At 45.9% G+C, this 23,554-nt stretch overlaps 1 protein-coding gene across 1 annotated transcript in view; it reads right to left on the reverse strand.

The window, feature by feature from the left end:
• The window catches only part of LOC138762031 (G-protein coupled receptor 39-like), a 113,410-nt gene extending 93,995 nt beyond the window's left edge, over positions 1-19,415 (reverse strand). The window contains exons 1-2 of the mRNA XM_069935213.1: positions 19,366-19,415; positions 5,598-6,700 (exon numbers count right to left, since the gene is read on the reverse strand). Of these exons, the coding sequence (XP_069791314.1) occupies positions 5,598-6,399 (802 nt within the window). The 5' untranslated portion in view covers positions 6,400-6,700; positions 19,366-19,415. The remainder of the gene's footprint in view (positions 1-5,597; positions 6,701-19,365) is intronic.
• Between the last annotated feature and the right edge of the window lie 4,139 nt (positions 19,416-23,554).

Raw genomic sequence — 23,554 nt, forward strand, 5'->3', positions numbered from 1 at the left:
TGGGTCATTATGCTTAACAAATGGAATATTTTGATTAATAAGAATCAACCCCCCCCCCCCGCCCCACCTTAGCTTGAAAGGAAGTTTAATAATGGTGCCCCTCTTTAACTGCAAACGTGTTTCCTGTTTTTTTTTTAAAAATGCAACTGTGGCTTTAAGCTTTTTATATAAAGTGAAACTACTTGCAGGATAGAAATCTGATTACTTGAGATTGCAAAAGATGATACAATAAGTTTAGTTTTGGTCTTGGTAAATATGAATGCTGGACCTGAATTTAGGGAAACAACCCTGAAATTTGAGACAAATACTGAGGAGAGTAAAAATAACATTTCATTTAATAAAAGATTTTTTAAATGAATCAAAAGCCTGACATGGCAAAAATAAATTTCCAAAACTACTTCAAGTAATAACTGATTCATAGCTCCAGTATTTGGCTGGTCAGATACTGGGGCACATCAGTATTAATAAATGAGCTCCCCTAATTGAGTAGAATTGTTATTTAATTAATCAATTCATCTTCGAATGAAATTCTAATGTCAAAATTGCTAACAAGAAAGTGAAGTGCAGAGAGCCTGCCTTGTAATGAGTAAATGTTTCTTGCCTATTATTTAAGAGCAGAAATTATTGGTGCAGCAGTAAAGCTCCGGCAAACTGCATTTGATTCTGACCTTGGGTGCTGCCAGTATGATTTCGCCCCCCCCCCCGTGATTGTGTGGGTTCCCCATTCCAAAGATGTGCTGTGTTAATTAGCTCCTGTAAATTACCCCGATGATCAAAAGCTGTAGGTAGGAGAGATTTGATGCAAATGTTTCAAGGATAAGATGAGAAGAATGGAAATGCTGGCATGGATTTAGCAGGCTGAATTTATTGAGTTGCAAGCATAAGGAGACCAAAATCGGGACCTGATGAAAATCACTTTCTTGATCCTTGGAAGGGAAAGTTGAAAGTTATTGGAAAGCAGACCATGTCAATTGGTGATAGATTCTTCTATTGTCACTTCACATTAGCAGCAGATCATCCATAAGATGTCTACTTTCAACATTCGATTGGCTTCACTGAATTTGTACTCCAAGGTGCTTTAATCTTCAAATTTTGTAATGATGTGAGTTGACTGCCCTGTTTTAAACTGTAGTCTTTTTCATAACTTTTGGTGCTAGCTCCTCATTCTGGTGTTAAATAACTTCAAACTTTTACTGTGTTCATTGTCAGAGAGAAAATGCTGAGCTTGCAGTATTTGTTTTAGTGCATCATTATTGATCATTAAACAGTGGCCATTAAGAGAAAGTGTTTGAGAATTCACCAAAACCTATGGTTTGAAATTGTATTAATATTATTTGAAATAGAAAGTAATTGGTGATTTGAAGGATTGATCATGTGGGGGAGAGTGTGGAAAGTGTGAGGGTGCAGATATAAGGGGTTTAGCAAAGGGATCAGGGAAGGATGAAGGAAAGTATTTCAAGGCAGTGGAATGCTTTGGCTGTACAGATACAGAACCTACACCAGTTGAGCAATAATCGTGAAAAGAGATTGCAACCTTTGGGTATTGGTTTCAAAATTATCAGACAAAAAGCAAAGGATGGAACCAACTGGACTGATCTTCAAAGGCTCGAGCAAAGTGGTGTTGAGCAGATTGGTTTTCTTTTCATTCTTGTCTTAAGATGTATAGCATTTAAAAGGTCCTTTAAAAGTTGTACTTTTAAAATTAATTTCTTGCCCAAAAGCCTGTGCCCTTCTCCCTCTCTCCCCACCCCCCTTCCCCATACACCAATTGATCTACAATCTCCATACACTTTTGAATGGTGGGAGACACACACATCAGATATTTTCTACCTTCCACAGCTGCCTTGACTGTAGCTCATCAACACCCTGACCCATGTAAGGATTCCATTCCTTTGTTGGAGGTAAAACACAGCATTCTGTTGACATTGTTTCTCCTGCATTTTATCCACTTAACCACAAAGGTAAAGATACAGAACCAACCTTTTGGGCTTGAGCCCTTCATCAAGGTGTGGGAGAACATGAGAGATGTCAAATGAAATTGGGAAGGGGAAACTGCAGGAAGGGTGGGGGGGGGGAAGGAGTCTAGGCTAAGTGGAGAGAGAAAGGAAAGGAAGTAGGAACTGGAATATCTAGTTGAGGGGGAGGTGGGGGGAAAAAGCAAGCTGATTGGTGGAATCCAGTGAACTCGCTGTTTATGCTCTCGGGTTGAAGGGTTCCCAGACTGAAAATGAGCTGTTGTTCCTCCAATCTGGGTGGGGTAGTGTGAAAGTCCATGAACAGATGTGAACTTGAGAGTGAGACTCAGAATTGAAATGGTTAGCTACGGAGTGGTCGCTTTTGTTGCGGACAGAGTGGAATGCTGGATGAAGCGATCTTCTAATCTTTGACCAGTCTGCGATGTAGAGAAGGCCACAGAGGGTGCACTGGATGCAGTAAATAAGTTCTTTGGAGGTACAGGTGAAGTGCTGCTTCACCTAAAAGGTCTGTTGGGAACCTCAGACCATGGTGAAGGAGGAGGAGTGGGTGCAGTTATTACACCTCCTAGGATCACAGTGGAAGTTGCTGTAGGGGCGATGGGTGGAGAGGGAATAGTGCACCAGGGAGTCATGGAGGGAGCGGTCCCTATGGAAGGCTGAGAGGGGAGGAGAAGGAAAAATGTCTGGTAGTGGGGTTCTACAATAAGCACTGGAAATTCCGGCAGATAATGTGTTGGATGCGAAGGCTGGTGGGATGGTAGGTGAGGACGAGGGGGATTCTGTTTATTGTTTCTAGGGACAGGGGGGCTAGGGCAGATGAACGGGAAATGGAGGAGATGCAGGTGATGGCTGAGTTAATAGTGGAGGGGAAGCCATGTTTGTGGAAGAAGGCAGACATTTCAGAGGCTCTGGACTGGACGACCACATCTTGGGAGCAGATGCAGCAGTGACGGAGAAATTGAGAGAAGAGGATGGAATCCTTGCAAGGGACAGTGTGAGGACGTGTGGTTCAGGTAGTTGTGGGAGTTATAAAGTTTGTAATAATTGTCAGTGGAGAGTCTGTCTCCTGAGATGGAGAAAGAGGTCCAGAAAAGGGTGAGTGTCATCAGAGGTGGACCAGATGAGTTTTAGGTTGGGGTGGAAATTGGCCATGAAATTGACGAGCTAACCGTGGGTGTATGAGGCTACCCTGATGTAGTCGTCGATGTACCGGCGTAGGAGTTGTAGTGGGGGGGGGGGGGGGGGTCTTGCCTGTGTAAGCTTGTAGCATGTTTTGCTCCAAAGAAAAATCCCACAGACAGGCATAACTGGGACCCATGTGGATATCCATAGCTACTCCTTTAATCTGGAGGTGATAGGATGAGTTGAAGGAAAAGTTGTTGAGGGTAACGACAAGTTCTGCCAGGTGGAGAAGGGTGGTGGTGGAAGGTGACTGCTCAGGTCTGAGGTCCAGGAAAAAGCAATGTTTTATGGCCTGTGTGGGGAATGGAGGTGTAAAGGGATTGGACATCCATTGTGAAGATGAGGTGGACTGTTTTGGGAATCTGAAGTCTTGGAGGAGGTGGAGGGTGTGTGAAGTGTCGCAGATGTGGGTGGGGAAGGATTGAACTGGGGAGAAAAGATGGAATCAAGGTAGGATGAAATTAGTTCTGTGGGGTAAGAGCAAATAGAGACAATGGGTCTGGCTGGATGGTTAGGTTTATGTATCTTGGGTAGAAAAGGGTGGTACGAGAATGGGAGACAATCAGATTGCCAAGATGAGATCTTCCATGTAAGATCATCTGAGATATTCTTCAAAAATATTGCTTCCCCTCTACTACCATCAACTTGGCCCTCACCTGTACATATCCCCTGGCCTCTCTGCCCCCAGAGGCAACAAGGACTGGTTTCCTGTTGTCCTTGCCTACCACTCCACCAGCCTCCACATCCAATACATCATCCTCTGCCATCTCTACCACCTACTACATATCTTAATACCTGACAGGACTTTCCCTTTCACCTTCTGCGGGGACCTCTCTGCTGGTGACTCCCTTGTCCTTCCCTTCCCATCATTTTCCCCCTCAGTACCTACCCCTGTGACCACAAGAAATGGTACATTTGCACCCACCTCTCTCCCTTCATCACCATTTTGGACACTAAACAATCTTTCCAAGTGAAACAGTATCTCTCAGGGATAATCTGCAGGGATGATTTGCTGCACCCTGTGTTCCTGTTGTGGCCTCTTCTGCATCAAAGAGACTGGATGTAGGCAGGCATATCACTTTACTGAGCACCTTCACTCCATTTGCTGCAATAGCAGGGATCTCTAGAGGCAACCCATTTCAATTCCCTGCCCCATTTCCAAGCAGTCATGTCTGTCCATTGTTTTGTGCACTCTCCGACTGCAACCACCTGCAAATTGGAGAAATAACACCTTGTTTTCCATCTGGACATCCTTCAACCGAATGGCATTAACAATGACCCAGCCCCACCTTCTCCATCCCTATTTCTCCTTTCCTCTAGCTCCATCTATCTTTAGCTCTCTTTTTCTCCAGATACACATTTACAGATCCACCCCCTCTCCCATTCAATTCTCACCTTTCTTCTCCTGCTTTCCTATCCATACCCAATTATGGTCTTTTGCCCAATGCTTTTTGCTCCTGATCTTCCCTTCTCTCCCAGCATTTTTATTCAGGTTCCTGTCTACTTCTATTATTTCTTCCTTGAAGGATGACTCTGGTCTGAAATGTCTGTTGTATCTATTTGCCTCCTATGGACCTCTTGTGTCCTGTGAGTTCCTCCAACATCTTAGTGTTTTTACTGGCAAAGGCAGTGGCTTTTTGAGGAAGAAATCTATGCAACTTTGGAACTTAAGCGAGTTGCTATTTGTGAGAGTTTGGCGCACACAAATTAGTTACCACATTTCCTCTGTAACACTTAAAATGTTCTTTACTGGCCCCAAAGCCCTTTTGAATGGTCTAATAAATGGCATGATATAAATGCATTTGTTTGTCTATTTTTTACTCATTTGTCTCTCAAAGAAGCTTTTGCAATTTGTCTTGTCCTTGATACCATCAAAAGAAAAGTCTGCTGGTTTGATTTTTTTTTCTCTCTTTAATGATAGCAGCTTGGATTACTTTCAATTATTTTTTGTCCTGCAACGCCTGAGAGAACTATTAAGGTACAAGTTTCTACAGTTTGAAAGTTGCCAAAAACTGGATACTGGCTTCTTGTTGGATATTGGTGGAAACCTTCTGTGGGATGTATTATGTCTTGGTATTCGACATGCATTTGTTGCCTTCACCCAGTTCAGGTCAATATTGCAGACCTAACCAATCTGCCCTATTTGGGTACAAATTTACTTAGTGACCTGTTGGAATGAGTGGAAGTGAATTTAAGCAATAGCTGACACTCTAGTAAGTTGAATGAAAGTGACCAGAATCCCTCTCCCTCAACAGGACTGGAATAAATATTAATGTAAGCAATTGAAAAGGCATGCTTGGGGTATAGCAAAAAGTTAAAAAGGTGACGGGTCTTCTATACTTTCCACAGCTGTATATGCATTGGTTTGGCTTGCCCACATTTTCTAGCAGATTGTAAAATGCAACAAGGTATTGAATTAGTGAATGCTGAAGCACTTACCCAAAAAGATGATGCTTTGTTTTCGTGACGAATCAATTTTTGTACTCCTTTCTTTTGACGGGCCTTTATCTTGCGAATCAATTCCAATTGATGTGCTCATCATTTTGCACATAAATGCAACCGAGACCAGAATCACAACATAAAGGATAAAAGCAGTGAAAATGCTTGACTGAAAGACTTTCTGTTTAGAGCTGAGGTTGGTGCAAATGGTACGGTTTGATTTTCTGTTGTCACAGTTACTGCGATGAAGGTTGTGGTCACTGACAGCAAAGGGCTCCAATGGATCCTCCAGGCCCATTGCAAAGAGGAGTGGTAGGGCTACACAAACTGAAGTCAGCCAGACAAAGCAAATCAGCTTCACTGTTCTTGAACTGGATACAGACTTGTATTTGAATGGATGGCAAATAGCAATATAACGTTCAAAACTCAAAGTAGCAACGTGCAATATTGTGGCATAGCTGCAGGTTTCAAAGAGGAAGTTATAAATCTTGCAGGCTGCACTTCCGTGGGATGTTGAAAATGGATACCATATCGCACTGTATAATTCCACTGGCATTCCCAGTAACAGAACGAGTAAATCTGCACAGGAGAGACTGATCATATGATCAGCAACACTCTTTTGAAGGTAGCCTTTCTTTTGAAGAACCTGAGCGACCTTAATGGTTAAACTATTTCCAATTAAACCTGCCACAAGAATAATACTATAAAATACAGTAAGAAAAATCTTGACTGAAATTTTATATTCAAAATCAAGTACATGTTTGTGGTTAAAATAGGATTCACAGTCAATGTGGTTTTCCATGGTTTTAAAAATGCAACAAAAAAATTTCAAGTTTAAAAAAAAAAATCACCTGAGAGTAAATACTGGAAGTAAAACGAGAAGTAGTTCAACTGTTAGTTACACATAATGCAACAAAAATTATAATTTTTCGCAAATGTGAGCGTTTTCCTTCAAATCGACAAAATATTCACCTCCTTGGAAATCTCCAATTCTCTTTGTCCAAATCTGTTCTTCCTTGTGCTTGTATTTTTGCCAGAAAGCTAGAAGTAATTAATGAGTACTCTCTCCAAATCTTTGAATGTGAACTTCAGAACATAGGATTCTGTTAAACATTAAACATGTACGTATTAATTGCTGTATCAGTGATGTAATGTGAAGTATGGAGCAATAGCTGCTTTTCACCAACCAACTTGTCTGAGCATGAATGTGTAAACAAGGGTGGGGTAATGGTTGGGGGGTGGGTTAAAGAATTTTGCTCTTAAACTAACAATGATCTGTAATGATTAAACTCAAGCACTATAAATATAAAAACAGTGCAGGAAGTGTTGCATTGTAGTATCACTTAGCTACCAGTAATATTGCGTAACTTACCTATGATTTTTTTCAATGGGTTGATCATATTTGTTCTGATTTCTTTCAAAACTTGAATTCACACTTTTTTAAAAAACCTGCTACATTCTCTGATGCAGAAACAAGTGGTCTGAACCAACCGGTCTATGCTGTTGTTTATACTCCACATAAATAACCATTCCTTTCATTTCTGTCCAGCCTGCCCAGCTGCCTCTTTATATATCATTGCCTCTTTTAACCTCTTCAATGCTTCCTCTTTCCCCGCATCAACTAGTACGGAGTTCCATGTCTCAAACAACTGATTAAAGTAGTTCCTGTTTAAATAATTCTAATTGTTTTGCTGCTCTTGAGGCCATCTGTTCCACATTTAGATTACACTGAGGAAAACCATTCCTGATACTCGCATATAATTCAAGTGTTTGGCTATCCATTACTTGGGTTCCTTAGTATTATTTTCCAATGAATGCCATTCATTTGTGTCGCACTGTATTTGTAATGACATTAAAGCAGCTTGAAGCATTTTCTGAGTTGTGCAACAACAACAAAAAATCCACCAAGAAATGCAAGGAAAAATTGATTGAAAACTAAATAGAGCCAAGGCTTGATCAAGTGATTGTTTTGTGGAGCCTTTTCCAGAAAAGAGGGTAGGGTCATGGAAGATTTGGGGTAGATGGAAAGAATTCCAGAGCTAATGGCCTTGGCAGGTCAAGTCATGGCTACAATGGGTTAATAATTAATGTTAATGAAACCTAGAATCTGGAACTAGAAGACAACTGCCGGGATCTGAAAATAAACAGAATTCTAACACTGTCATTACCAGAGTAGGTCACAGAAGACTAGAATAATGAACAGAAACAAAATAGCATTAAACAGATCTTTCTCTACTGCAAAAAAAACATTGACCTGATGTTGTAAAGCATCCGAGAAGATGGAGTGGGGAAGTGATCAGTTCCAATTTTGTGCTAGTTCCCAACTCCCCTAGAAGCTAAAGTGTGGTATCCAAGATGCTTGCCTCTTCCAATGCAAAGATGCAGAAATGATAGATTCCAGGGGGTGGGTGCAGAAGAGGCAGGGTTGCGAGGCTTGGGCATATTGGAGATGAGTACCTGGAGTGGAGAGGATTATCGGGGTTGGGTGTTGGTCAGATAAAGATTTGGGCAATTTGTTGGAGGATGCATTTGAAGGTTGAGGGATTGGCTATCAAGAGGCTGGTGTGGTGGTGTTCCCATGTCTCTTTTACAAGTAATCAGGAGCACTGAGAACAGCAGAGAAGGGTGGAGGGAACAAGTTCTGATTTTTAAGACTTGTGCTCTAAAAGGAGAGCTCACTCTGGATGATTGCCTCTGACTCTCTCTGCTAATGGACTAAGAAAAACCAAGTCTTGTGTAACTCCCATTTAAAGCCATGCGAGAGTTGCATCCCTAAGTTGGCCTCCTGTATATATTCAGTTGATTGACTTGTTTGTCATGTGTACCATGATACAGTTTTTTAAACTTTGTACTATCCAGGTAGGTCACTCTATGCTCAAGTGCAGCAGGCAGGGGAATAATAAAACAAAGTGGGGTTAAGAAGTGAAAATGCAGTCTGTACAGAAAAGTACAGTGACATAGTGGTGAAGCATCATCCTTTACAGATGTAAAGTCTATTCAAGAGCCTGATAAAAGCATGGGAGGAAAATCTGAAGCTGGAGGCTTGTGTTTTCATGCTAACATATCTTCTTTTTGCCAGTCGATTGGTGAATAAAGTGTGGCTCGGGTGGGAATATTCCTGGAATCTATTGATAAATTTCCTGAGACAGCCAGAGGTATAGATGGAGTCAATGGAGGGGAGGTAGGTTTGCATAACAGCTTGAGATGCTTTTACAACTCTCTTCAGTTTGTAGTTTTGGACTGAACACTTCACATTGCCAAGCAGTGATGCACCCATAGAGGTCTCCCTTTAATGCATCAATAAAAATTGGTAAGTGACATTGGGGACATGCCAGAATGGAGTTGACCTCACACCACGCTGTCAATGCAAAGATTCTTCTGTTTGAAAAAGGCTGTACCTGGAGATTCCTGTCTGCCTGTGGAAGGCATGCTGCTTTAGTTGGCTAATTTAAAATGTAAGTGCTTTTTTAAAAAAAAAAGGAATTTTGCAATCAATATTGATGACTGCAAAAGCCCATGACCTTCAATTTGGTATCCTCTGCAAATTTTAACCTGAGATTTCTTAGCATTATAATATATAAAAATGCATATACAGCCTTTGGTCAATTCTTCTGATTTTTATTTTAATCCATTCTCCAGCATATTTCTGTAAGTGGCAATCTGGACTCTTGCCCAGTCACCATTGCCCCTAAATGTAAGGTCATCCATGCTAGAACAGGAAATCTGAAGTACAATTTAAGGAATGTTCATTGGTAGAAGTGGTAAGAGGGGAAAAAAATAATCAGAAAGAACAATTGGTATTCTCATTGAATGGCTATTGACAAGCTAAATGGGGTGGGAATAAAATTCCAACAGCTGCACTGCCATTGAGTAGGTTAAAATGCAAACGTATCATTTTTCCCCCTAACACAATTTGGGTATAAATACATTACTGTGCAAATAGTTTGAGCAATACAACATTATTTTATCTTTACAACAATAAATTAAATCAAATCCATCATGGGAAACTATTAAATCAACTGTTTAAACTTCATGTGGAAAAGGTATTGGGCTACGCAACAGACTAATCAATTCATGTCTCTCACTATGGTGCAAAATGTTCACTAGACGGTATGAAACTAGTGTGTGATCTGAACAGATAAGGATACCTGGACAAATAGTTCGGGTCCGAATGTTAACTATCGTTTACGTCCTATGGATGCTGTGTGACCTGATGAGTTTCTCCAGTATGTTTGGGCATTGGATTCCTTTAGCAATTTTTGCCACCAACACATTTGTGGAGCATTTATCCCAGTATTCCTTGCTATTTGTGCTACCTTTGTATTGCAATGCTCTGATTATTAAAAATAAAATTAAATGTGGACGAAGTTAAATGGCTCTGACCACCGTATTACAGGACAACTATAGTAATTTTAGCTCTGTTTTTGGTTAAATATTACTTTAAAAATAAATAATGGAAATGCATTGAAATATTGGCTTTAAAAGACAGAGCAATAAAGTATTAAATGGAAGATCCTTGACTCGTGTTAATAAAATCAGCTTAAATCAATTGAATTGAAAAAAATTATTAATAAAATTATATTAATAAAATAAACTATTTACATTTTAAGGGGGCACTCTAAATTGCTAGAAATGGTCTGAGATTTGGGAAAGAGAAATCAATGAGCATATCAGAACTAATAGCTTGTGCTGGTTTTTTGATGAATAAAATTAAAATTGAATAAAGCTATTTCCAATCCGTTACGTATTATAGGATGGTTGTGAAATCACAGGCATTAGAATTAACTCTATTGGGAAAACCTGAGCATGTTTGTTTGAAAGAGACAGCAAAACTAAACAGCATTCTTGGACAATATTATCAACTTAAAATGCTGGGTCAATTTCTCTCTCTACAGAAGCTGTAAGGTACAGGGAACATAACAGCACAGCACAGGCACTTCTGACCACAATGTTGCGGCAGCCCCTATATACTTTCAAAAAAAAAATCAAAACCCTTCCTATCTCGTAACCCTCTTTTTTTTTTCTTCATCCATCTGCCTGTCTTAATGGTCTCTTAAATGCACCAAGTGTTCCAGTAGCAATGCTTTCCTGGCACCCACAACTTTTTTTTATAAACATTTGGCCCCTGATCTTTCCCCTAAACTTTCCTCCCTTCACGTTGTTACAGATGTCCTCTGGTGTTTCCTACTCCCACCCTGGGGGGAAAAAGGTGATGACTGTCTCTCTTATCTTTGCTTCTCATAATCTCATGGACCTCTGTCATGTCTCCTCTCTCTTCTCTCCAAAGAGAAAAGCCCTAGCTCTGCTAACCTTGCATCATGAGACACATTTTCCAATCCAGACAACATTGTAGTAAATATCTATGTGTGGTTTCACCAGAGATTTGTAGAGCTGCAACATTATCTCACGACTTCTGAACTTGGTCCCCTGATTAATGAAGCCCAGCATATCATAAGCCAACATAACTTCTACCAACTTGTGTGGTGACCTTAAGAGATCTATGGATTTGTACCACAAGGTCCCTCTGTCCTTTCACAATGTCAAGTATCCTACCATTAACCATGTTAAAACTAGATTTGCAGGGGGATGGGAACCACTCTACCAGGGTAGATATGAGAGTGGAGGGGGAAAAAGATGAAGTGAAGATTGCATATAGTGTCAGATGTCAAAGGGTTGTATGTGATGGTAATTTTCTCAGGTGTGTTTATTTCAATGCAAGAAATAGTATAGGAAAGGCAGATGATCCTTATGAATTATGGCTTTGTGGTTGTCAGTAAATCTTGCTTGCAGGATGGGCAGGACTGGTAGCTAAATGTTCCGGGCCTCTGTTGTTTCAGGTGCAATAGAACTGGGGGAATGAAGGGGGGAGAAGTGGCATTGCTAGTCAGGAAAAAATATCACAGCTGTGTTCAGGCAGAACCAATCAGAGGACCTGTCTACTCAGGCTTTAATGGTGGGAATGGGAAAGGTATGGGATTGTATTAAAGACCACCCAATAGTCGGTGAGAATTTGAAGAGCAAATCTTTAGAGAGATGGTAGACAGCTGTAGGACACAGCTGTGATGGTAGATTTTAACTTTCCACATATTGACTGGGACTCCTATACTGTAAAAATCCTAGATGGCTTGGAGTATGTCAAGTGTGTTCAGGAAAGTTTTCTAAATCAATATATAGAGGAACCAATTCAAATGTAACACTGGATTTTTTTTTGGGGGGGGGGGGAGATGAGACAGTTGACAGAAGTGTAGATGAATATTTTGGGTCTGGTGATCATAATGCCATTCATTTCAAGTTAATTATGGAGAAGGATAGGTCTGGCTTTGGGTTGAGAATCTCAATTGGAGAAAGGCCTATTTTAAGGAGATGAGAGAGGTTCTAGAATATATGGATTTGGGTTAAATTGTTTTCGTGCAAGAATGTGCTAGGTGAGAGGAAGAGCTTCAAAGGTTAAATTTTTAGAGTTTGTATTGTCCCTGTCCAGATCAAAGGCAAAGTATACTGGCATAAGTAGCTTTTTTTTTGATGGATATTGTTGATCTGGCTCAGAAGAAAATATAGGTATAAAGCAGGTTTGTTAACACAGAGCAAATGAGGTACTTGAGGAGTTTTTTTAAATTAAAGAAAGCAGGACTGCTAAAAGAAGGCACAAGGTTGCTTTGGCAGACAATGTGAAGCAAATCCTTAGGGTTTCTACAGGTATATTAAGAGCAAAAGAATAGTAAGGATCAAAATTGATCCCTTTGGCGATCAGAGTGGTCGGATTTGTATGAAGCTAAAAGAGATGGGAGAGGTCTTGAATGTTTTATTCCCCCCAATTGGTATTCACTCAGGAAAAGTGCAGAGTTGTAGGAAGTAAGGAAAACTAGCAGTGAGGACATGGAATCTATACAGATTAAAGAGGAGGAAGTGCTTGCTGCCTTAAAGAAAATAAGGGTGAATAAATCTCCAGGGCCCTGACAAGATGTTCCCTTGGAGTATCTTACATTAATGATTTGGATGATGGAGTGGTAAATAAAGTGAGTAAGTATGCAGACAATACAAAAATAGGGGTAGTTGTGGATAGTGAGGATGGTTTTTTGGGGACTGCAGAAGGATTTGGACTGCTTAGAAGAATGGGCTGAAAGGTGGCAGATGGAGTTTAATGTAGATAAGTGTGAAGTGCTTCATTTTGGGAAGAATAATCAAAACAGGACACATGCAGTGAAGGGGAGGGCATTGAGGAATGCAGAGGAACAGAGAGATCTTGGAGTAACGATTCAACGTTCTTTGAAAATGGATTCTCATGTAGATGGGGTGGTGAAGAAGGCTTTTGGTATTCTGGCCTTATAAATCAAAGCATAGAATATAGAAGTTGGGAGGTGATGTTGAGACTGTTCAAGGCACTGATGAGGCCAAGTTTGGAATATTGTGTGCAGTTCTGGTCCCCAAATTATAGGAAGGATTGCAGTATCTAGAATACAAAGATTGAGAAGATTGGGTCTTCATTCATTGGAGTGTAGAAGGTTGAGGGGGATTTGATAGAGGTATGTAAAATTGAGGGGGATAGATAGAGTAGATGTGAATAGGCTCTTCCCTTTGAGGGTAGGTGAGATTGAAATGAGGGGACATGAGGGTGGGGGGGGGGGAAAGCTTTAGAAATAATACAAGAGGAAGATTTTTCACTCAGTGTGGTGGCTGAGTGGAATGACCTTCTGGAACAGATGGTTGCAGCAGGATCAATTTTGTCATTTAAGAGAAGGTTGGATGATGGATGTGAGGGGACTGGTGGGTTATGGAGTGGGAGCAGGTAGGTGGGACTAGTGGAGTTCATTTAGATTGGTGTGGACTAGAAGGGCCGAGATGGCCTGTTTCTGTACAGTAATTGTTATATGGTTATAATTTGGGGAAGCTAGTGTAGAAATTTAGGTTCCCTGGAAGATGTATTTAAAATGTTCTTAGCCACGGGTGTAGTGCCAGAGGATTTTAGGGTAGTTTGTGTCATTTTGTTTATTTTTAAGAACTGCTCCAAAATTAACCCTGGAAATTGTAGAAATGTGAGCCTGACATCAGTTGAAGGTGTCCTTGGGGATCAAGTATACAAAATATTTGGATAGCTAGGAACTGATTATTAGGTCATGTTTAACCAATCAGTTTTTTGAGGAGGTTACCAGGGAAGGTAAGGGAAATGCTGTGGATGTTGTCTACATAGACCTTAGTAGGGACTTTGACAAGGTCCCCCATGGGAGGTTAGTCAGAAAGGTACAGACGATAGATATTCATAGGGAGGTAGTCAACTGGGTTAGACATTGGCTACACAGGAGAAGGAAGAGAGTGGTGGTGGGATATTGCTTCTTGTGGTGAAACCACTTATTTATATATTTATATATTAATATATATATATATTACATGACCTTTCCTGGTTGACCTTTTCTTCCCCATAAAGGCGGTCATGCCACAAGCCTACCCCCAGTTCGAGTCCAGGTCTGTGTGAGCGAACAACACAGGGATGCTGACCATCTCTTGCAAATAAAAGCATTCAGTTTTGTGCATCAATTTTATTTGCAAGTTTTTTATTTTCAGAACATGGGCAAGTATGTGAATTTGGATCGCCGAGCAATCGACCCGAGAGAACTCAAGGCAGCTGACAAGTTCACGCTCTGGCTCTGCTGATTTTTGGAAAAGTTCCTCACAGCAGCTATCTTGGATAACGAGGACAAGCTCCACTTGCTATTCTCTTACATCAGGCACAGAGTCTTCCAGCCAGACATACAGAGCTGCAATGGACGCCCTGAAGGACCAGTATAAAAGTCCAGGTGAGTGAGATCTATGCACAGCACATACTCCACTCATGCAGGCAATGACCTGGGGAAACCGTCAATGACTTCGTCAAGGTCCTGTGGGAGCTTGCAAGGGGACTGGAACTGCTAGGCTGTGAGTACAGAACAGCACACACAGCTGTTACTGATCAGAGACACCTGCATAACGGGCGTTCACTCCGACTGTGAGGCAGAGGCTTCTTGAACAGAGACCACTGAGCCTACCTCAAACCAATCAACTGGCGAACACTCTAGAGGTAACCATCCACAACATTCTCCAGCGAACATGCAGCTGCCATCTTGGGATGTGGGATCGCAAGCCCCCTCCCACCCTGAGTTAACCATCGCTGCCGTTAGCAACCAAACGATGTGCTACCTCTGCAGGCAGGCTAAGCACCTGAGGAAAATTTGCCCTTCCATGGATGCCATCTGCTCCAAATATGAGAAGAAAGGAAATTTTGTGAAGGTTTACGTCCAAACAAATTCTGAAGTCCAGCAGCGTCACGTGGGAGCAAGGGAAGTCATCTTCAGTGCCGTCACTTCCTGGGACGGCTGCACACATGCACCATTGGGACTGTCGACTGTGATGTTGCATTCCACCTTTTCCTTTTTCTCTTCTGGTGAATAACGGGACCGTTTGTGCACCATGGGTAGGGGTGGGGGGTGGCACCATCTTACTGGACCGCCAGCATTAATTACATCTCCTTTTCTGAGTATACTATGGGCTAAGACTTGCTTGGATTTCCAGGCACACCAAAGCCCCTCTCCAGAATTTCGTCCCAGCGCAACACCGGTTTGACCACATGGACATCATTGGCCCGCTGCCCCGTGAGCCAAGGTATGCGGTATTTATTCACAATAATTGACTGTTTTACCCATTGAATGGAAGTGATACCCCTGCCCATATGTGACACAGACTTGTATCAGAGCTTTCTTGGGTCACGCACTTTGGCATCCTGATCCACATCACCTTGGACAGAGGGGCCCAGTTCTCTCTTGTCCAACTGAGTCAAGTTCTGCAGCAGCCAGTTACACCACACAAGTCCTACCATCCTCTGGCAAATGGATTTGTTGAACATTTTCAGGGCCATCTGAAAATGGCCCTGAAAGATTGACTACAAGGTCTGAATTGGATGGACAAATTCCCATGGGTGCTGCTGGGAATTCACAGCATCAAAAGAAGACTTGCCAGCATTATCTGCTAAGATGGTGTACAGCTCCCCACTTGCCATCCTGGGAACATTCACTTCAACCCTCCCACCAACAACCCAGTGTCTTAGATGTCCTCCAGCGCTTGAGTGAACAAATGGGTAAGCTAAAGCCTCTGCCACCTTCCCGACATGACTTTCCACCCTATCACATCCATGCAGATCTACAGTCCACCAACTTAATTTTTGTACACAAAGGACAGCAAGAAACACCCCTGAAATGCCCCTGCAAAGGCCCATTCAAGGTGTTGCAGCACAATGGTGTGGTTTTTACTCTGTAGTGTTAATAAAAGCTCTCACAACTGGAAGGAGAACATACACTTGTGTCGATTAGACATTTGGTGTGGTGGGGTAGTCCATTTACCTTAAGTCACTATGGAGTTGTTAAGCTGATGAGGTCTGTCCCGATTTAGAACCATTGAGGCTAGGACTCTGGAGACTCCGTACGCCTCACTTGAGTAGTCCACACTGTCCTGGGTTGCCTGCAGGTAAGATGGCATCAATCTCCTGGCACAGCAAGACTGCAACCTTCTTTCCTACTCTGACGTTGATGGTGTTGAATTTGAATTTGCGTCAAGGTAAGATGGCCAAGCATTTTCATGCAATTTTCTTGCAGCCATCCTCCTTTGGTATGTAGTTCAGCAAGTTAGTTAAGGCAAATTCAGGGAAGACAGTGTGGAGCTGGAATAGGGTCCAGGAGCAGTGCAGGCTATGGACTTCCCCAGGCTTCTCACATGGCAAATCCTCACCCAATGTCCTTTCTTACCACAGCCAGAACACAATGAGATCGGGGCAATGAGATCGGGGCAATGAGATCGGGGCAATGAGATCGGGGCAATGAGATCGGGGCAATGAGATCGGGGCAATGAGATCGGGGCAATGAGATCGGGGCAATGAGATCGGGGCAATGAGATCGGGGCAATGAGATCGGGGCAATGAGATCGGGGCAATGAGATCGGGGCAATGAGATCGGGGCAATGAGATCGGGGCAATGAGATCGGGGCAATGAGATCGGGGCAATGAGATCGGGGCAATGAGATCGGGGCAATGAGATCGGGGCAATGAGATCGGGGCAATGAGATCGGGGCAATGAGATCGGGGCAATGAGATCGGGGCAATGAGATCGGGGCAATGAGATCGGGGCAATGAGATCGGGGCAATGAGATCGGGGCAATGAGATCGGGGCAATGAGATCGGGGCAATGAGATCGGGGCAATGAGATCGGGGCAATGAGATCGGGGCAATGAGATCGGGGCAATGAGATCGGGGCAATGAGATCGGGGCAATGAGATCGGGGCAATGAGATCGGGGCAATGAGATCGGGGCAATGAGATCGGGGCAATGAGATCGGGGCAATGAGATCGGGGCAATGAGATCGGGGCAATGAGATCGGGGCAATGAGATCGGGGCAATGAGATCGGGGCAATGAGATCGGGGCAATGAGATCGGGGCAATGAGATCGGGGCAATGAGATCGGGGCAATGAGATCGGGGCAATGAGATCGGGGCAATGAGATCGGGGCAATGAGATCGGGGCAATGAGATCGGGGCAATGAGATCGGGGCAATGAGATCGGGGCAATGAGATCGGGGCAATGAGATCGGGGCAATGAGATCGGGGCAATGAGATCGGGGCAATGAGATCGGGGCAATGAGATCGGGGCAATGAGATCGGGGCAATGAGATCGGGGCAATGAGATCGGGGCAATGAGATCGGGGCAATGAGATCGGGGCAATGAGATCGGGGCAATGAGATCGGGGCAATGAGATCGGGGCAATGAGATCGGGGCAATGAGATCGGGGGTGCTGGGACTTGTTGCAGAAAAAGCACTCCCTAGCACAGGAAGCGGCTGTCATGAGGGCTGCAGTAGCAGGAGGAGCCAGCCCTTGGAAGGGGTCACCTGTGTGAGCAAGTGTGATGGTACAGATCTATCACCAACGTACATAGTGTATAAAGTTACTGTATCTAGACCGTGCTTACAGCGATTGGCTGAGAGCTAAGCCACACCTATTGTCTGGGCCTTAAAGGTTTGTGTCCCTAGCCAGGTCGGATCATTCCGGACTGGTCGGCCATCTGTGAAGAGCTCCGGTCTTTTGCTAATAAAAGCCTTGGTTTGGATCAACAAGTCTTTGGTTCTTTCGACGAGCTCTACAATTTTATTAGCAAAAGAATTTTTTTTGAAAGGGATGGAGCGTTTAACTTGGCCAGAAAAACTTGATATCGACCCACAGTCAGCTACAGCCTTCAAAGCCTTTAACTTCTGGCTGCTGAACTTTGAAAACTTCCTGAGATTCATTCAGGTAGAGGAGGATAACCAGCGTCTAACAGCATTGCTGTCTATGGTGTCCTTGAGAGTCTACGAGAACATCCAGGATGAGACCACATACACGGCAGCCATAAAGGTACTGAAAGGACTGTATGATCAACCGGCGAACAGAGTTCATGCCCGGCTCGTGCTTGCATCGAGGAAGCAACAGCCCGGCGAGTCCAGCAGGGCATATTTATAAGTATTAAAGGCACTGGGCAAGGACTGTAACTGTGTGGACAAAACTGCTGCCGAGATCACAAATGATCTCGTCTGGGATGCCTATGTGGCCGGGCTCAGATCGAATAAAGTGAGGCTGCGCTTGCTCGAACAAGGGGTAGAAAAACTAGAGGATGTGGCCCGGATTGCAATCACAATGGAGGATGCAGCCTTAAAGTCCACCGAGCTCTCTAGGGACTGGACCCCTCGTTCTGATGTGGGTAGAGTGCCCTTCTACCCTACCCCTGACGGCCTGTCAGCTGCTGCTACCCTGCCCCGTGCGAACCCAAAATGTTATTTCTGCGGGAGGGACAAGCACAGCAGGTCCCAGTGCCCAGCAAGAAAAGCCAAGTGCCAGAAGTGCCTTAAAAACGGCCACTTTGCTGCAGTCTGTAGGTCTAAAATGGCCGCCGGCAAACACAGTGCCTCGTGTGAAGCCCAATCGCCGCTATCCCATTCAAACTCTTCTTCCCCAGAGCTCTCGTCCAATGAGAGCGAGGGCTCCAATGCACGGCAACGCCTGACGTCACGGAGACGCCCAACCCGGAAGGGGCAAACCACCCTCGCAACCATGGTGATGGCCCGCTTCTCGCCACCGTGCGGAACACTCGACACTACCGCCGCTGCTGCCGCCGCCACAGACACCCCCGGGGCCGATGCTGCCGCCGCCACTGCCACCCCCGGGGCCGATGCTGCCGCCGCCACTGCCACCCCCGGGTCCGACGCTGCTGCCGCCGCCACAGACACCCCAGGGGCCGACGCTACCGCCGCTGCTGCCGCCGCCACAGCCACCCCCGGGTCCGACGCTGCTGCCGCCGCCACAGACACCCCAGGGGCCGACGCTACCGACGCTGCTGCCGCCGCCACAGACACCCCCGGGGCCGCTGCTGCCGCCGCCACTGCCACCCCCGGGGCCGATGCTGCCGCCGCCACTGCCACCCCCGGGGCCGATGCTGCCGCCGCCACTGCCACCCCCGGGTCCGACGCTGCTGCCGCCGCCACAGCCACCCCCGGGTCCGACGCTGCTGCCGCCGCCACAGACACCCCAGGGGCCGACGCTACCGACGCTGCTGCCGCCGCCACAGACACCCCCGGGGCCGACGCTACCGCCGCCACAGCCACCCCCGCGGCCAACCAGGTGCTCAGTCTAGCGTCCATCGCTGACGACCACCAGGGCCCGACCGCCACGACCAACGACCTACCCACCGCCAATCGCGAGCAACTACAAACCCCACTACTTACCATTCACCCGCCAACGCTGCCACAACAGCACTTCCGGGAGGTTCTCCAACCTGCTCCTCGAGAGTTGCGTGACGTCATCCCGTTGCGTGACGTCATCGCGCAAAACTCCCCTGTCAACTGCTTCAATAACATTAAACCAGCAATGCTCTCATCCCCTCACCAGAACAATGGAACTGATTAAAGTGCATGGACACTACACCAATTGCTTATTTGACTCTGGGTCAACTGACAGTTTTATCCAGCCAGATCTGGCCCTCCGTTGGGGACTTGACATTATCCCCACTACCCAGAGGATCTCATTAGCGACGAGGTCGCACTCGACTGGGATAAAGGGGTATTGCATCGCCACGCTGGAAGTACAGGGCGTGACGGTCACCCACTTTAAATTATTCGTCCTTCCCCAATTGTGCGCCCCAGTGTTGCTGGGATTAGACTTTCAGTGTCAGTTCCAAACGGTGTCCCTACACTTTGGGGGACCCCACGCCCCCCTCTCGGTCTGCCATCGCCCCACTCCCGAAGCACCCGAGCAACCCGCCCCGGGGCCAATCCTGCGGCCTTTCCACACTCCGGATTGCCCCGCCAGCACTCTTCGCAAACCTCACCCCTGGCTGGAAGCCTGTGGCCACCAAAAGTCGGCAATATAGTTACGAAAACAGGCAATTCATTAAGAGTGAGGTGCGTAGATTGCTGGATGAGGGCATCATCGAACCCAGTTCAAGCCCCTGGAGAGCCCAGGTGGTGGTTGTCAAGAATGGGGAAAAACTATGGATGGTGGTCGACTATAGCCAGACCATTAACCGCTTCACGCTCCTGGATGTGTACCCCCTGCCACGCATCACAGATGTGGTGAACCAGATCGCCCAATACCGCATTTTCTCCACTATTGACCTACGTTCGGCCTACCACCAGCTCCCGATCCGCTGCGAGGACCAACCATTCACGGCCTTTGAAGCGAATGGGCGGCTATATCAATTTCTCAGGGTACCGTTCGGGGTCACGAATGGTGACGCGGTCTTCCAGCGGGAAATGGACAGGATGGTGGACCAGAACGGGCTAACCGCTACCTTCCCGTATCTGGACAATATCACCATCTGCGGCCACGACGTGCAGGACCACGACGCCAACCTAGACAAATTTCTTCAAACTGCCCGTCAGCTAAACCTGACTTACAATTTGGACAAGTGTGTCTTCCGGACCACACGACTCGCTATTCTAGGTTGTGTGGTGGAGAACGGGATAGTCATGCCAGATCCTGACCGCATGCGTCCCCTAATGGACTTACCCCCCCCCCCCCCCCCACATACCCAGAAAGCTCTCAAACGTTGCCTGGGCCTTTTCTCGTATTACGCCCAATGGATTCCAAACTACGCTGACAAGGCGCGTCCTCTTATCAAGACCACCTCTTTTTCCCCTCTCGACCGAAGCCACAGCAGCTTTCGATCAAATCAAATCTGACATCGTTGCTGCGACGCTGCACGCGATCGATGAGTCTGTCCCGTCTCAAGTCAAGAGCGATGCATCCGACTTCGCCCTGGCAGCCACCTTGATCCAGGCTGGTCGGCCTGTAGCCTTCTTCTCCAGAACCCTCCAGGGTCCGGAGAGTAGACACTCCTCGATCGAGAAGGAGGCCCAGGCCATAGTTGAAGCGGTGCGTCGTTGGAGACATTACCTCGCTGGGAGGCGCTTTACACTGTTGACTGATCAACGCGCGGTCTCCTTCATGTTCAGCAACACCCAGCGTGGTAAGATAAAAAACGACAAAATCGCCAGATGGAGAATCGAACTCTCCACCTTTAACTATGACATCCTGTACCGGCCTGGTAAGCTCAACGACTTGCCTGACGCGCTCTCCAGGGGGACGTGCGCCAGCATACAGATGGACAGACTACGGAAACTCCATGAGGCGTTCTGTCATCCAGGGGTCACTAGGTTTGCTCACTTTGTCAAGGCGCGCAACTTACCCTACACAGTCGAGGAGATCCACTCCATGACCCGAGCCTGTTCGGTGTGCGCTGAATGCAAGCCCCACTTCTTCCGTCCGGATAACTCCCACGTTATCAAAGCCACCCGCCCCTTCGAGCATCTTAGCGTAGACTTTAAGGGGCCCCTACCGTCGACCAACCGTAATACCTACATCCTTACGGCCATCGACGAGTACTCCCGCTTCCCATTCGCTGTGGCCTGCCCAGACACCACTGCCACCTCAGTGATACAGGCCCTTCACAGTATTTTCACCATCTTCGGGTACCCCAATTCCATCCACAGTGATAGGGGGTCCTCATTCATGAGTGCAGAGCTGCAACAGTACCTTCTGGAGTGTGGTATTGCTTCAAGCAGGACCACGAGCTATAACCCACGCGGAAACGGCCAGGTCGAGAGGGAGAATGCCACCATATGGAGAGCGGTTACACTGGCTCTCCGTCTAAAGGTCTCCCCACCTCTCACTGGCAGGAGGTTCTCACTAGTGCCTTACACTCCATCCGCTCCCTCCTATGTACTGCAACAAATGCCACCCCCCATGAAAGGATGTTCCTTTTCCCGAGGAAATCCGAATCAGGAACCATTGTACCGGCATGGCTCACCGTCCCTGGCCCCGTCCTTTTGCGATGCCAAGTCTGGCACTCAAAGAACGACCCCTTGGTCGACCGAGTGACTCTACTCCACGCGAACCCACATTACGCCTACGTTGAGTTCCCAGACGGGCGGGAGGACACTGTTTCGGTGCGGGACCTAGCTCAGGACGCGGTAGACCCAGCAAACCCCCCAACTCCTTATTCTCCAGGCCCCGTGCCGCAACAGAAGGACCAACAGCACCCCAATGGCCCGGGCCACCCTGCCGACAACGCAACTGGGGAATTGAGCGACGGAGTAGTCGCACCCGACGAACCCGCTGGTGACACCACTCCAGCGACCCCAATCCCGGCACCACGGCGGTCACGCCGGATGGTCAGACCCCTGACCGCTACAGTCCTTGACCTACCCCTTCCTTTCATTCTCTCCCTCATTTTTGGTTTTTTTTTTCCCAGGGTCAATTCTCCAAGAAGGGGTGAATGTGATAGTACAGATCTATCACCAATGTACATAGTGTATATAGTTACTGTATTTAGACTGTGCTTACAGCGATTGGCTGAGAGCTAAGCCACACCTATTGTCTGGGCCTTAAAGGTTTGTGTCCCTAGCCAGGTCGGATCATTCCGGACTGGTCGGCCACCTGTGAAGAGCTCCGGTCTTTTGCTAATAAAAGCCTTGGTTTGGATCAACAAGTCTTTGGTTCTTTCGACGAGCTCTGCAGCAAGCTCACTAGCTTTGAGGTAATTGTTCTCGAGCTTGGCCTGTTCCAGCAACTTGGCCAGTTCAATGTGGCTTGCCAGGTCATTCTTGCCCAACTCTAGCAGTTATTGTCTCATGTACCTTGAGCTAGTGACTAGTATCCTAGATCTGTTCTTCCTCACGAATGTGGCCCATGGCTGTTTTGAACCTGTACTTGGCAAGTATCCATAGATCCAACAAGTAGTCATTGATGGTCTCTCCTGCCCATTGGTGTAATAGAGCAAGTCGGTGTCTTGCTAGGACCTCATTTTGCGATTGCAAATACCGAGCCTTCAAAACTTCTATGGCAGCGTCATAAGTAGAGCAGTCCCTGATGACTGCATACCCTTTCATTCCTACCCTCGAAACAAGTGCAGACTTGCTGAATTCATTGATATGGAAGACATCTCTGGTCATGTACAGGTAGGCCTGGAAGCAGTCTAGCCAGCATGTGAACTCCTCAGCCACGTTGGGGAAGAGAGGGTCCATCAGCAGCCGACCACGTTTGAGTAGCACTTCCATCTTCTAGGGAATAAGTTAATAAAATTGTAGTGTAAATAAAAGCTCTCATGACTGGAAGGAGAACATACGTTTTTAGTGGAGCCTGTATGTTCTCCTTCCGGTCATGAGAGCTTTTTTCATGCTACAATTTTATTAGTTTATTAACTGAGGGAAGGGTCTTACAGTGGTCTTCAAAAGGGCTCGGGGTTTAGGCAGGAAACCAGGGTTATATATGGGTAGGTGGGGGTGGAGCCAGCCATCAGTATAACACACCACCAGTTAATCTCTGTTCACTGAATTCTGGACATTGGCAGGTGGCAGGACATAGACCATTGACCACCTCAAAGTAGTACATTTGGACTCTGGCCAGCCTGTTCTG

This window comes from Narcine bancroftii, chromosome 4, assembly GCF_036971445.1.
Source record: "Narcine bancroftii isolate sNarBan1 chromosome 4, sNarBan1.hap1, whole genome shotgun sequence".
In the NCBI taxonomy this organism is placed as follows: Eukaryota; Metazoa; Chordata; class Chondrichthyes; order Torpediniformes; family Narcinidae; genus Narcine; species Narcine bancroftii.